Genomic DNA, 16,000 nt, shown 5'->3' on the forward strand with positions numbered 1-16,000 from the left:
AATAATAATAATTCCAAACTGTCATATTTGGACAGCACTAAGCAGAAAAGGACCATTACTAAGCCAATTCCGATTATGGCTGGTTATTTTCTGCTTGAAATGCAGTCCATTTTTATGTCAGGAACGTTGTTTCCTACAGGATAAAATTCAAACTAAATTTTATAACTTGTACTTCAACCACTAACTTCCCGTTCCGAAACAAGTACTTAGGTAATAGAAAGTAAAAGGAACATTTACTTACCTCCACCTATGCCTCCTTCCTCCCCATCAAGCTCCCCCTCAGATGCGTGAATGTCACTATCCGCTCCTCCTGTGGCGCTGTAACAAATCATAATGAGTAATTAATTCAAAGGTATAACAAAGTAAGAATTTATTAAGATACTTCTCAAGTCAACCATCACGGAATCGAGTAGGCATGTTTTTACTTTCCTTATCCTATAGGAAGGAAAGTAATGTAATCGGGTCAAAATTTCGATGGTCAGTTTTTAGTGCCAAAACACGTTATGAATATTAAACAGTATGTGGGTAAACAAAGTGAGGAAACAAGGTAGAAAAAAATGAGCGGTGGTTCACCAATATGTACTTTAATTATTAACTTGAATAATTTATGAAATAAAAATTAAAATCATAAATAAAATGCTTTAATCCCAAAGTTTTGTTGCCCATGCTTTTCTTTCTTTCTTTATTAAATTCTGTTTATTTCTTCTTCCTAGTTTCTAGGAAAATTAAAGTCCAGAACCTTTGCAATATTTTTGTCCTGTAAATTTACATTTCTTCCCTTGGGTTTCAGTGCTTTTCTTCCTTTCTTTCTTTATTAAATTCTGATTATTTCTGTCTTCTTCCTAGTTTCTAGGAAAATTAAAGTCCAGAACCTTTGCAATATTTTTGTCCTGTAAATTTACATTTCTTCCCTTGGGTTTCATAATCGTATTTCTAATGTACCTGATAACACAGTAGCTTTTAATTGTAATAAGAGATTAAAAAAATAAAAAATAATAATAATTCCAAACTGTCATATTTGGACAGCACTAAGCAGAAAAGGACCATTACTAAGCCAATTCCGATTATGGCTGGTTATTTTCTGCTTGAAATGCAGTCCATTTTTATGTCAGGAACGTTGTTTCCTAGAGGATAAAATTCAAACTAAATTTTATAACTTGTACTTCAATCACTAACTTCCCGTTCCGAAACAAGTACTTAGGTAATAGAAAGTAAAAGGAACATTTACATACCTCCACCTATGCCTCCTTCCTCCCCATCAAGCTCCCCCTCAGATGCGTGAATGTCACTATCCGCTCCTCCTGTGGCGCTGTAACAAATCATAATGAGTAATTAATTCAAAGGTATAACAAAGTAAGAATTTATTAAGATACTTCTCAAGTCAACCATCACGGAATCGAGTAGGCATGTTTTTTATCCAGCCTTACGGGTTTTGCCAATGGCTTCGTAGATTCGTATAATCTTAACCCGACGTTTAGGGCTGTTGCCCCTACACCTCCAGCCTTACGGGTTTTGCCAATGGCTTCGTAGATTCGTATAATCTTAACCCGACGTTTAGGGCTGTTGCCCCTACACCTGAGCCTTGTGTGCGAAAAATTGCGTAATCGGACTTTTTACTGATGGGATGAAAAAATATTTTTCATCCAAAAAGAAATCATTTGGATGGTTTTAGATTTAGAGGAAAGTAGCTAAAAGCTTTAAAAAATTAACTGTTATTTTGAATTATGTATTCATGACTCCTTTTTGGATGATGGAAAAAAATCTGCCTTAATAGGGTTGTACCTACCTAGTTCTTTTTTTTTTTTTTTTTTTTTTTTTCTTAGAACTCATTTCATTTAAATGGGTATTTTCGTTGTTATTGCTAGGTGGAATTCTGTTTCATAGGTAAGATATTCGCTAGCAAAACTGAAGCATTGTGCAAGTGTCTGGTCTAAACTGTCACATCAGTGGCATGTCAGTAGCTGTTGCAATGAAAGGAAAATGTACATGTCACCCCCCCATATCTACGCCACTCACAGTACGTGAGAGTATTAATAAATGTCTGAGCAGACAACCTCCTCCTCTTCCTCCTCCTTCTTCTTCCTTCTCCTCCTCAAACTTCTTCTTCGTCTTCTTCTTCTTCTTCTTACTCTTATTCGTTTCCTTCTTCTTCTTCACTTTTCCTTCTTCTTCACATTTCCTTCTTCCTCTTCTTCTTCTTCTTACTCTTATTCGTTTCCTTTTTTCCTTCTGTTTATTTATGCTCTTCCTCTTGTTCGTTCCCATCTATTTCTTTTTTCTTCATCTCTCTCTCCCCTCCCCTCTCTCTCTTCTCTCTCCCTCTCTCTCTCTCTCTCTCTCTCGTCGAGCGTATCAAATTCTCACGTATTACTCGCCTAACCTTATTCTCAGCTTTTTCCATTGAGATGACAGTGTAAAAAGTCGTTTCTCCAGAGGATTCCTCCTGCATATTTTCAGAATGCACGAATGCCCTAGGACGGAAAACATGCTAGGCAGTAAAAAGAAATATGAGAACATAAGTGACGAATAAGAAGGAGGGGGAGGAGGGGAAGAAGACGAAGGAGGAGGAAAAGAAGAAGATGAAGAAGGAGGATACAGATTCCCAAAGTCTTGAGACACATATTACTGCCAATTCAGGTGCTCCGATGAACGATAAATAATGCAAGAGCTTAGGTAGGTAATGTTTGATTTTTTTTGCTGAATACCTCCGACTGCTTTTTTTTTTTTTTTTATTATATGATTTAGGAAATAACTATTAGAAGCTGGCATAAGGGTTTTTTCTTCATACATCTTTTTCCTCCGTGAGTGTGTCTTTTCATCCGCAAAAAATGTTAGCTTTCCTTAGTTTTTTCGTATTGTTTTAAACGTTGACACCACAGTTTGACCACTGAAGTTTTTTTTAACCGCTTCCTATCTCTAGAGTCTCGTAATAAACATTCTGTCAGTAAAAAAAATAGAAATTTTCAAGGATCCTGCCACTTGAAAATAACAGAAGACACTGTCCATTTTATTATCCAAGTTAATATCTGTAATCTGAGAAAAAGGTCATCTTGAATGGCTGAAGGACGAATGAAACGACTAACTAAGCGTTTACTTAAATTAAAACTCAAAGGTTTGCCAAACTTTATTCGACCTTACATTCTTTAGGTAGCGCCAGGGTCGGATCCAGGGAGCACTTAGGGGTATTGACCAAGGCTAGTTTGGGGACGTCAAATACCCACCTAAAAGCGTAAAATTCGAAATGCAACCTCCTTAAACTTTGAAAAATGAAAAATTCCTCCGAAACATTAAGGCTTCCACACAGCTCAACCTCAATAGGTGTGGGGTTCTCTCTCTGGACTTCCACCCTGGAGTTGATGGGTTTGAGTCCAAGTCAAGCATCAAATTTTAGCGAGGTGCATTAATCGCGGATCGACATTCTTGTGACAAGCCATTCCCTTCCATGCTTAACACAATTGAGAATTCCTAAATACAGGTTCCATTATGGTAAGTTTGATATCTGATTTTAATATTTATCAAAAAGGATGTGGTGTTTTCACAAGGAGTTGGAATGTATTTCTTCTAACACTGTAGGTGACAGGCGCCTCTACCGTCTAAGATCCGACCCTAGAAGTTATGAAAAACAAGAAGAAAATTCCAAAAAACCACAGGAGTAATAATAAGAAGTCCTTTATTTTACACAAACGTTTGTCATTATTAAAGCCTTTTCCCCCCCGGTTGTCAGTTTTATGAAGGCTTTGTTTTCTCTAGCAGTGGAGAGATGAGAAGAAATCCGGAAGAACGGAAGATGAAAGAAGAAAATAGAATGAAGAGGAAGGGCTCGCTTCTCTTACAAGAGTCTTGAGAAATCTTCTACAAGTCTTCGATTTGAAGTTCTGACTTTGCATTGGACATGTAACAAGCCAAAACACACCTAGCTATTTCCTAAGTTTGTTCTGTGACTTCGTTCATGGGCATAAGTTGCTCCATAGGTTATCCCCGGAAGAAAAACATCGCGACAAAATACAAAAATCGAATTGATAAATTATAGGTTTCCACGTCAAAGAGTTTTAGCCGAATTTTCGTTGAACTTGGAAAGTATCGTTGCCATGACCTCTTGACATTTTTCCAAACTAATTTTGTTTCTCTTGGGGAAAAAATAAATTCCTTAAAATTAAACACAAGTAGAGTAAGTAAAACTTACCTCGAATTATCGTCGTCTTTTTCGGTAGGAGATCCTTTGATGGATTTTTCTGATACGGGAGAGGAGTCGTCTAGTTCGGATCGACATTTGTGACAAGCATTCATGCTTAACACAATTGAAATTCCTAAATAAGGTTCCATTATGGTAAGTTTGATATTGATTTTAATATTTATCAAAAGGATTTGTTTTTCACAAGGGTTGGACCTCCTCCTTCTTCTTCTTTCTCCTCCTTCTTCCTTCTCCTCCTCAAACTTCTTCTTACTCTTATTCGTTTCCTTCTTCTTCTTCTTCTTCACTTTTCCTTCTTCTTCTTCTTCTTCTTCACTTTTCCTCCTCCTTCTTCTTCTTCTTACTCTTATTCGTTTCCTTTTTTCCTTCTGTTTATTTATGCTCTTCCTCTTGTTCGTTCTCATCTATTTCTTTTTTCTTCATCTCTCTCTTCCCTCCTCTCTCTCTTCTCTCTCCCCCCCCTCTCTCTCTCGTCGAGCGTATCAAATTCTCACGTATTACTCGCCTAACCTTATTCTCAGCTTTTTCCATTGAGATGACAGTGTAAAAAGTCGTTTCTCCAGAGGATTCCTCCTGCATATTTTCAGAATGCACGAATGCCCTAGGACGGAAAACATGCTAGGCAGTGAAAAGAAATATGAGAACATAAGTGACGAATAAGAAGGAGGGGGGGGGAGGGGAAGAAGACGAAGGAGGAGGAAAAGAAGAAGATGAAGAAGGAGGAGGATACACATTCCCAAAGTCTTGAGACACATATTACTGCCAATTCAGGTGCTCCGATGAACGATAAATAATGCAAGAGCTTAGGTAGGTAATGTTTAAAAAGAAATATGAGAACATAAGTGACGAATAAGAAGGAGGGGGAGGAGGGGAAGAAGACGAAGGAGGAGGAAAAGAAGAAGATGAAGAAGGAGGATACAGATTCCCAAAGTCTTGAGACACATATTACTGCCAATTCAGGTGCTCCGATGAACGATAAATAATGCAAGAGCTTAGGTAGGTAATGTTTGATTTTTTTTGCTGATTACCTCCGACTGCGTTTTTTTTTTTTTTTTAATATGATTTGGGAAATAACTATTAGAACTGCATAGGTTTTTCTTCATACATCTTTCCTCCGTGAGTGTGTCTTTCATCCGCAAAAAATGTTAGCTTTCCTTAGTTTTTCGTATTGTTTTAAACGTTGACATCAGTTGACACTGAAGTTTTTTTAACCTCCTATTCTAGAGTCTCGTAATAAACATTCTGTCAGTAAAAAGAATAGAATTTCAAGGATCCTGCCACTTGAAATAACAGAAGACAGTCATTTTATTATCAAGTTATATCTGTAATTGAGAAAAAGGTCATCTTGAATGGCTGAAGGAGAAATGAAAACGAAAACTAAGGTTTACTTAATTAAAACTAAAAAGGTTTCCAAACTTTATTCGACCTTACATTCTTTAGGTAGCCAGGGTCGGATCTAGGGAGCACTTAGGGGTATTGACCAAGGGCTAGTTTGGGACGTCAATACCACCTAAAAGTCGTAAATTCGAAATGAACCTCCTAAACTTGAAAAATTGAAAATTCCTCCGAAACATTAAGCTTCCACAGCTAACCTCAATAGTGTGGTGGTTTTCTCTCTGGACTTCCACCCTGGAGGTTGATGGTTTGAGTCCAAGTCAAGTCATAAATTTTAGCGAGGTGTATTAATCGTGGATCGACATTTGTGACAAGCATTCATGCTTAACACACTTGAAATTCCTAAATAAGGTTCCATTATGGTAAGTTTGATATTGATTTTAATATTTATCAAAAGGATTTGTTTTTCACAAGGGTTGGAATGGTATTTCTTCTACACTGTAGGTAGGCCCTCTACCGTCTAGATCCGACCCTGAGAAGTTATAAAAACAAGAAGAAAATTCCAAAATACCACAGTGAGTAATAATAAGAAATGCCTTTATTTACACAAAGTTTGTCATTATGAAGCCTTTCCCCCCCGTTTGTCAGTTTTATGAAGGCTTTGTTTTCTCTAGCAGTGGAGAGATGAGAAGAAATCCGGAAGAACGGAAGATGAAAGAAGAAAATAGAATGAAGAGGAAGGGCTCGCTTCTCTTACAAGAGTCTTGAGAAATCTTCTACAAGTCTTCGATTTGAAGTTCTGACTTTGCATTGGACATGTAACAAGCCAAAACACACCTAGCTATTTCCTAAGTTTGTTCTGTGACTTCGTTCATGGGCAATATAGTGCTTCACAATAGGCCATAGGTCAGGCCCGTATATAAGATTTTATTGAGGGGGGGACAAGAGTCCGAACACTGATGTAACGAGAGGAGGGGTGCTCTAAATTTTGCCCGTGCTCTCTCGGCCCGCCTAAATACGGCCATGTGGTAAGCTTGCATGGAGGTGTATCCTCTAAAAGCCCACTTACCGGTGGATATTGGATAGGGTAAGTGTACCATTTATTCGCCCACCTAAAAAACGTACCATTTATTGGCCCACCTGTACCATACGCCACATAAGTCTGAAATAGAAACTTCGCTGAAAGTCGCGAGCTTAATCTATTTTTCACTCGGCAAAATAATGCTAGAGATTAGCCCATCAATGTCAGTGTGGGATATAGCTCACCGTTTGAATATTGGGCGATGCATATGAAAATCCTGGGTCAGATCATTATCATGAGTGACCACGTATTACAGGAGAGGAAAGAGTGGGTTAGCGGGTTATCCAGGGGTAAGGCTCTTTTGAGATGGTTCGATTCCTGGTGGGGTCGAAAAAAAAAAATCACAATAGGCCATAGGTCAGGCCGGTATATAGGATTTTATTGAGGGGGGAGGGGGGGACAAGAGTCCGAACACTGATGTAACGAGAGGAGGGGTGCTCTAAATTTTGCCCGTGCTCTCTCGGCCCGCCTAAATACGTACAAGTAGAGTGAGTAAAACTTACCTCGAATTATCGTCGTCTTTTTCGGTAGGAGATCCTTTGATGGATTTTTCTGATACGGGAGAGGAGTCGTCTAGTTTTTCTGCGTTCTCAGGAACGGTCTCGTCCTTTTTGCCCAGGCCCGGAATATTTGCCGACCCCAACCACGAGGACATTTGATTTTTGACGTTACCCAACATTTCCAAGCGACTGCCTTTAGGATCACTGAAATAAAAGACACCCCGGCATTTTAAAGCATGATATTCAAGTCGTTCATTAGGCACATCCACTAATCGATTCTTTGAGCGCCTATTTTTATTATGTTAAGGCGGTCTCTTCTTGATCCCTTGTGTGCCGCGTCCATTTTTGCTTAGGACTATTGCACATCCACCAAAAAAAAAAAAAAAAAAAAAAAAAAAAAAAAAAAAGCGCGGTGAACACACTAGGACTATTGCACATCCACCAAAAAAAAAAAAAAAAAAATCAAGGCTGTGAGCACCTAGTATTATCACAGCAAGGAAAAACTATTTCACTGTTAGTGCAAAGCATGTGACACGTGAAAAAATGTTAAGCGAATTCAAAGCAAGGAAATTCAGACACATCCACTAAAACGACACTTCAAAGTGTAGCCGTGAGAATAATTCAGATTCCAACGAAAGAGGATGAGTTTAACCCCGATTGACCTTTTCAGCATTTTTTATGCTTCATGTTAACCGATGGTTGATTGTGAATAAAAAATCTCTATTGTGATAGGTACCTATACAACACCTAAGAAATGGCTTCTTCCCTTTGACTAGTTGTTTTTTCATTATGATTATTATTGAAAAAAAAAACACCTATTCACCTAACCAATTAATAAGATATAGACTTTTGAATTGGGCTATATCTCTCCCAATTCTTGATACAGGTATGTACATAATCAAATCATCATGAATGGGTTAGATTAAAAAGAATAGGCATCAATGCCATAAAGCCATTTGAGACACTCTTCAAAAAATAAAATAAAGACGTACCTAGATCTATTCTGTCAATGAGAAGATAATATTTAAAAAAAAAATGAAATGAGCATTTATATTTTTATTTTTGATCAATGCGACAATGCCGAATACTTCGGTTGATTAAAAATACATAAAATAATATGTGATATACTTAATACCCTTTAAAAAACACTCGATGTAGAAATATAAGAGGGATGTAGGGATCTTCAGAAAGTACTGCCACTTAGGAATGCCAGAGGCAGAAGGACATTGCCTTGGGCATTAGCCCCGTCCTTAAACAAACTTTTTCGCAGTTACCTGCTTTGCTGAATTATGTGTAGGTATATCTACCCTTTATATCTTTTAGCTTAAAGGTAGGTACATTCAGGAGAAAAGAAGGTAACGCCGATCCTAAAGAAGATTGGGAAAATGTACAGAACAAGATTTGCCTTTCGCAGCATTTATATGTACTTGTATTAATCTACCAATATAAACTTTGATTTAGTTTATTTTGACTTTAGGTACTTGTTTCAATTCCAGAGTAGAGCTGGGAAAAACTATCGAGTAGCACGTTATGTCCCAATTGGTCACCCGTAGAGGTATGAACCATCAAGCACAATGTTGCTGAACTTCAGTGTTCTGAAGGATTTTTTATAAAAAATATTTTCTTAATAATTTGAAAAGCACCACACGCCACTGGAGTAGACAAGGAAAATTCGAAAAAACATTCGAGTGTGGGAAAATGCCAATCGAAAGTTTCTCAGGCTGATAACTTTTTACTTTCCTTATACCTAGGTACTATAGGAAGGAATGTAATGTAATCGGGTCAAATTTTCGATGGTCAGTTTTTAGTGTCAAAACGCGTTTTGAGGTCCCTAGAGCCTAAATCCACGTGTGTGTGTCTGTCTGTCTGTAAACAAAATATCTCGAGAACGGTAAAAGCTAGAGACTTGAAATTTGGTATGTAGCTGTCAAGTGTGACAAGGATGCGACACGAAACTTTTGGTTAAGACCGGTGCAACGGTTGGCGGCATTTTGCCGCTTTTTGGCGGTTTTCGGTGTAATTAAACAATATCTCGGGAACGGTATAAGCTAGAGACTTGAAATTTGGTATGTAGTTAACAAATGTGACAAGGATGCAACACAAAATGTTTGGTTGAGATGGTTGCTGCGCTTTGGCGGTATTTTGACCGCTTTTGGAAAGATTTCGACCGTTTTTTGCGGTTTTCAGCTATAGCGAACAAAACGGTTAGAGGATAGTTGTAAAAGTTAGGTAAAAGATACTCAAAAAAGCATCATTCAATAGGATAAGGAAAGTCGTGTGATGTTCACACCAGATTTTTTTTTTTTAGCTAGGTAGGTACCGACTACCGCTTCTTGAGGGAATTGGTATACCTACCTACTGGAATGTGAGCCAACAAATAAAAACGTGGTCTGACTTTTTTTTAACCCTTTAATGCGCGAAGTGCCGATATCTGGCACAAATTCAATTTCGGACCAATCACAAGGAAGTGGGAGGTGTCTCCTGGTTTCGCTTTCGTAACTTGTTTGAACGCATCAGGAAATTAGTTTTGCTTTGAGCTGCATGGTGATTTTTTTCGTTTTTTGATTTACTACTGTGCTTGTTCAGTTTGTTTTGTTGAAATTCGTGATACCTAGTTAGTGAATTTTTTCTCCAAATTGTGAAATTTGAAAGGCCTCTATGAAAGGCTTGTTGGTACGATAGAGTCTTCAAAAAAATCCAGGTTGATAACTAAGGGTAAGTACTATGTGTATTTGTATAATTAAAAGATCTATCATATCGCTTTTCAGTTTTTCCTGTAGGTTCCGTCTCACAGGCTTATTATTGTTTGTTGTTGTAGGTACTATCCTACCGGCCGCACCTACTACGACTATGTCACTTTTGTCCGAATCAGATGTATATAAATAAAATACCAATAAGGATTAATAAGTAATTTATGTACCAATCAGGTATACTCTAATTAGATTTTTAAAAGAAAAAGTTAAGACACTGGCCAAAGTAGGCTTTTCAGCATGCTTAGGTACCAAATTAAACAAAAAAATGCCCAACTCTAGTCTGAAGCAGGTGAGACCACAGCCACCGTACACCAAATGTGGAGTCTCTCTCTCTCTCTCTCTCTCTCTCTCTCTCTCTCTCTCTCTCTCTCTCTCTCTCTATCGCTCTTTCTCTCTCTCTCTCCCCCTCTCTCTCTCCCTCCCTCCCTTTTTTCATTCTCTTTGAATCCGAGATCAAAACATACAGTTTTGAGGGGTCACAGCGCAAGTCTCAAAATTACCCTGCCAATCTCTCTTTCTCTTTGATCCCTCTTCGTTCTCCCTCTTCCCCCTTTTTTTTTCCTCTATTCCTCTATCCTTCCGGGGTATCAAAATAAAAATATTTGAGATACACTGTTGTTACATAGTATGCGTAATATTATGTATATCCATATAAATAAATTGTAGACCGATTTGTTATATTTATTTACCTATTGATAGAACCTGGATTTTTTTTAAGGTATATTTATTTTTATTTTATTATCATTGATTTTTTTTTTTAAAGAGGTTTGACAGAGGGAACTGTAACTGCTATGGTCTTATCGTCCCGAAATCGAAGAGAGAAGGAAGACACCAAGTTTTTTTTTCAAGAGGTTTGACAGAGGGAACTGTAACTGCTATGGTCTTATCGTCCCGAAATCGAAGAGAGAAGGAAGACAGGATATGAAGACAGGATAAACATTTTTTTCTCAAACTTCTTGAAGGACATATTATTTCCTACCTTGTTAACGAAATCCTTCTTTCCATGCTTCACTCCTTCCTCTCACTTTTTCTCTTTCTTTCTCGTTCTCTCTGTATAGCTTTCTTTCTTTCTTCTAAAAAAAAAAGTAAAAAACGCATAGTTTATAGCCCATAAAAATGAACAAAATCTTCGGTTTCCCCTGGTTTTATTCGTTGGAAAGAACACTGAAGATGGGAGATAAGATACAAGCAAAAAGGTCGGGCAGAAAATCTAGTCGAAGTCAAATTGAAATAAATTACGATAGTCTAGAAACTTTATGAGATAAAAAAGAATCTGCACAATAGATGTCAAAAATTGTTCGCTTTCCACAGTAAAAACCCGAGCATCCGATGTTCGGCAGTATTTTTTTGCTGAATTTCAGATAACACTCTCCTCAGCTTCACACTTTGGCTTGTATCTTCGATCGTGAATTTTTATCAACAAGTTACCTATGCCATAACGCCTGTATCTAGATGCTTTTGAAAAAAAGCTGATAGAGAAAAATGTTTTTGCGTACTTTCCATTCATGTTGGGCTGAAATGTTTTGCTGCAATGAGCACTTTTTTTTAATTTCTTTTGACGTAGGAATTTCAAGTTTACAAACTGTAAACAAAATATGCTTTATTTGATTTGCTAACTGTATTTGAAATGGAAATTTCTATCTCAGGCCAACCCTAGAATCATTCAGACTCATGAATAATAAAGTAGGCTTTTGTTATGAAGTAAAACCCAGAGAAGATTTTTTTTTGTTCTGTCCCAAAAATTTCTATTCCTACAAAAATAGATAGTGAACATATGCCTCATTCCTGCCTATAAGGACTATATTTTACCCAGATCATTTCAAAATAGGTGTCTATTATCAATTCCCTATTTGCCTGATTTCCTAGTTATCGGTAGATAAAAATAAAATCATGCATGTTATAGAAAGTAATAACATGAAATTTACTCACAAGGTACCTACGTATTACGTGGATAGTAAATACGTACTACCATGCTAGAGGGCAAGTTTTTTCTTATTCTTTCACAAAGAGGGTTTATAAGTGGGGTCGACGAAGCAATTAAAATAATTATAGAAATTAAAAAAAGTAATAGGAAAAAAATAAAACTTCAAATTTGACTTTCTTCAGCATAGCCTTAGAGGAGTATTTCTGTTTTGAAGTATTGGCGGAGTTCAGGATTTCTATGCTTTTTCTTCGTTGAAATAACCAATGGGCGAGGTTAATGTCCGACAGATTTTTTTCTTCTTAGGAAATTTGAAACATCTTTTTCTTAGTGTGGTCACAGGTCATGTTTGAAACATATCAGGATACTCTTCCATTGAGTCAGGTGACCCTAAGGGTCATAGGTCAAAGTGAAAATATTGAACTATGTCTACAGAAAAAAAATAGAAAACTTTCTTACCTGGCCTTTTCATCTGCAGGCAACGTGGTTTCATTTCCTAACTTCGGACTGGGTACCTCTTCTTCTAGAAAACTTTCTTACCTGGCCTTTTCATCTGCAGGCAACGTGGTTTCATTTCCTAACTTCGGACTGGGTACCTCTTCTTCTTCATCTTCGTTTTTCTTGCCAACTGGAAGCCAATTGCTGACTTCTTTAGAAAGTCCTGAGAACATGGACATTTTTTTCTAGTCTTACAAAGTTTACTATAGTCCGTGTTGAAATTGACTGGTGCGTTACAATTTAAAATGTATAATTAAAATATTAACTGTATCACTACTGAAACAATTCATGCAAGGCACAAAAACACTAGCACTTGAAAAAAGAAATGTGACTTTCCATCAGTTATTAAAAGTTGGTGTTCAAACTTTAAGCCTAACATTGATAATCTCGACAAGAAACAAGAAATTCTCTCTACTTGTCGACTGCTCCTCTGTACTGGTATTGATTTTATATGCGCGCGGTTTTTCTTCACTACGCCATCTGTGAGATAGAATAACTTTTTTGTACATCATTTTATGACTGCCCACCCGCCCGTATTTTTATGTTGATTAGGAGTACAGGGTGGATTGTACAAAGACAAAGCTTTTCCGACTTTTTAAGAAGAAAAAAAAAAAATCATCATTGGGATTTCAAAGAAAAATAAAATGAAAATTAGATAAATAATAACTGATAATATTCATACTAAAAATAAATGAAAGAATAAAAAAAAATAGATCCTTAATCTCGTCCACTCAAAACTACAAATTCACAGCCATTTCCGCTAGTGTCCGAATTAGAAATTTCCTCAAACCTTCTCGCCTCATGCGAAGAAAAGAAACAAATTGAGTCGTTCAGTATACGTATAAAAGTTAATCAAAATCTCATTTTAATTTGGAGAAGGGGTTTTTTTGTATTCATCAGGTGCAGGATAAGCAACAGGATAATGTCATTTCCGTTTCAGGGTGGCGTAGCTATGTCACAGGAAGCGAGAGGAACTTAATGTCTTTCTTGTCTTGTATTAAGGATTGAATGGCATAGAAGAGAAAACCTATACATTGTTGATGTTGGCCTGATGATACGTCTTCCGCTGCTTTTCCTCCTCCTTCTCTTCCTCTTTCTTCTCATTCTTCTTCCACTCATCCTCCTGATCCTTTTTCTTCGTCTCCTTCTTATTCTTCTCTTTTTTTGTTGGTGTTCTTCTTCTCCTCCTCCTCCCCCTCCATCTTCTTTTTCTGTTTCTCATCCTCCTCCTCGTTCTTCTATTTCTTCCGCATCCAGATTCACATTTTCATGTCAAATCTGGTGTTTGAAAGATTTAGCATTCTTGGAAAAGTTCCTTTATCCCGGCATCCCGACAATCTATGAGACAGACAATATCATCTGAATATTTACTAAGTATCTCTTTCGTTCCTTATCATTAGGGAAAAAACTAGAGGTTGCATTTGAGATAAAAATCCTATGGTGCATGTGTGTGGATTTATACGAACCAATATTAAAGAATAAATAAATACTTCGTTATGAACGAATATTATAGAAAAAATACCCTGATATGAAGAGAGTATTAGAGAAATTGTGAAAGTACATATTACTAGTTTTATTTACAAAGGAACATTCTGGGGACGAATTAAATACGCATTCAGGAAGGTTCTAAAATTACGTAGCGTAGGAAGGATTTTTAGGCAAAAATCCTCAGCACCAAGATGTAGCTATTTCTGTAGGCAAAGAGCAAAATTTACGTATTTCCGTCTATAGAATAATTGAACTTATAAACCAAGCACGTAACTCTTAGTTTTAATTCTCTTTCGTGTACAAGTAGGTAGAAAATCCAATTCTATTCTGCATAATCGGAAATTATTCAAGTACTGTCCCCTAAGTGTAATTCAGTGTTCGCTCGCAAAAATATATCCGTTTCCATAGAAACTTTCTCATTCTTCTTCCACTCATCCTCCTGATCCTTTTTCTTCGTCTCCTTCTTCATCTCCTCCTTCTTATTCTTCTCTTTTTTTTTTGTTGGTGTTCTTCTTCTCCTCCTCCCCCTCCATCCTCTTCTTCCCTTTCTCATCCTCCTCCTCCTCCTTCTCATTTCTTCTTCCTCCTCCTTCTATTTCTTCCGCATCCAGATTCACATTTTCATGTCAAATCTGGTGTTTGGAAGATTTAGCATTCTTGGAAAAGTTCCTTTATCCCGGCATCCCGGCACTCTATGAGATAGACAATATCATCTGAATATTTACTAAGTATCTCTTTCGTTCCTTATCATTAGGGAAAAAAACTAGAGGTTGCATTTGAGATAAAAATCCTATGGTGCATGTGTGTGGATTTATACGAAATACGAACCAATATTACGTATAGAATAAATAAATACTTTGCTATGAACGAATATTATGGAAAAAAATAACTTGGTATGAAGCGAGTATTATTAGAGAAATTGTAAAAGTATTAGATCTCTTACGAAAGGAACGTTCTAGGAGCGGGTTAAATACGCATTCACGAAGGATCTAAAATTACGTAGGAAGGATTCTAAGCGTCAAGATGTAGCTATTTCTGTAGGCAAAGAGCAAAATTTAGGTATTCTCGTAGGCAAAGAGCAAGATTTACCTACGTATTTCCGTCTACAGAAAAATTGAACTTATAAACCAAGCACGTAACTCTTAGTTTTAATTCTCTTTCCTGTACGACTGTGTAGAAAATCCAATTCTACTCTGCATAATCGGAAATTATTCAAGTACTGTCCCCTAAGTGTAATTCAGTGTTCGCTCGCAAAAATATATCCGTTTCCATAGAAACTTTAACTAAAGGGAAAGTAAGATTTCCTAAACGAGATACTTCGTCAAGTACCATTATAACTAGATGAAGAGTGAAGACATAGTACACTGATTAATTCTCCAGTTAAAGGTAAAGTCACAAAACATCTAATCAGGTCGCAGTGACATAGGGCGTTTATTAAAGCCGATGGCCCTACTTATACCAATACCAAAGTGCTGTTCAGCTTGAGAGATTTATGGCCTATCGTACCACTGAGAGTTACCACAGTGTCAAAGGTTTTCTTTGACGTCACCCACTTGGTAGCCTGTAGCTACAGACCGTATGCAGTAATATCAATTTAATTACTACATTGAGATTAATATTGGGAACGAAAAGAGACCGAAGTTTGAGCTCATTCTATTTATTTTGACGGTTAGTTCAATATTGATGAAATTTGGCAAACATGTTTGACCCATATAGGAATTTTTCTCGTTAAAATCGGGGTTACTTCTGGGATTCGTCTTTATACCAGTATAATCCTATAGTTATTTCTGGAGTTCGTCGCATTTTGAATTATGTTGTCAGTACCCTTTCTATTAAACATGTTGCTCACAACACAAACTTCCGAAATTAAGTAGAAAACTGCAATTTCATGTTGCCTGAATTAATATTCAGTGTGAGCTAACGAAATGTATAAACTGTCTAATGCTGCATGACATCCCAGACTGCTAACACCTCATAATTAAAAGCATGACATGAAATTTGAAGGTAAATATGTGTACCTACTTTCTAACGAATAATACTTTCCAACACTTTCGGCGCTTCATTTTGCCCACCCACCCCCGAATCACACATTAGAAAACACCATGTTTTCTAATGTTCCATTTCTAATTTTCTAAAGTAGGTGTATGATGACGGGTGACAAGAATCTTGTTTGGAAAACAGAGCACTTCTACCCATGTCGCTTATTTGCATTTATATGTAAGCAAAACTTGA

General features: G+C 37.0%; 1 protein-coding gene across 3 annotated transcripts in view; it reads right to left on the reverse strand.

Annotated features, from left to right (window-relative positions):
* Positions 1-12,707, reverse strand: part of LOC103514459 (synapse-associated protein of 47 kDa-like) — a 17,309-nt gene extending 4,602 nt beyond the window's left edge. The window contains exons 1-4 of one of the 3 annotated variants that reach the window (XM_026827418.1): positions 12,323-12,707; positions 7,157-7,312; positions 4,184-4,228; positions 1,233-1,309 (exon numbers count right to left, since the gene is read on the reverse strand). In XM_026827418.1, coding sequence (XP_026683219.1) covers positions 1,233-1,309; positions 4,184-4,228; positions 7,157-7,312; positions 12,323-12,459 — 415 coding nt within the window. In that variant the 5' untranslated portion in view covers positions 12,460-12,707. Of the gene's footprint in view, positions 1-1,232; positions 1,310-4,183; positions 4,229-7,111; positions 7,313-12,322 lie in introns of all 3 variants that reach the window. The other 2 variants (XM_017446394.2, XM_026827423.1) reach the window with 2 other exon arrangements.
* Between the last annotated feature and the right edge of the window lie 3,293 nt (positions 12,708-16,000).

This window comes from Diaphorina citri, unplaced genomic scaffold, assembly GCF_000475195.1.
Source record: "Diaphorina citri unplaced genomic scaffold, Diaci psyllid genome assembly version 1.1 scaffold44, whole genome shotgun sequence".
NCBI classification, from domain to species: domain Eukaryota; kingdom Metazoa; phylum Arthropoda; class Insecta; order Hemiptera; family Psyllidae; genus Diaphorina; species Diaphorina citri.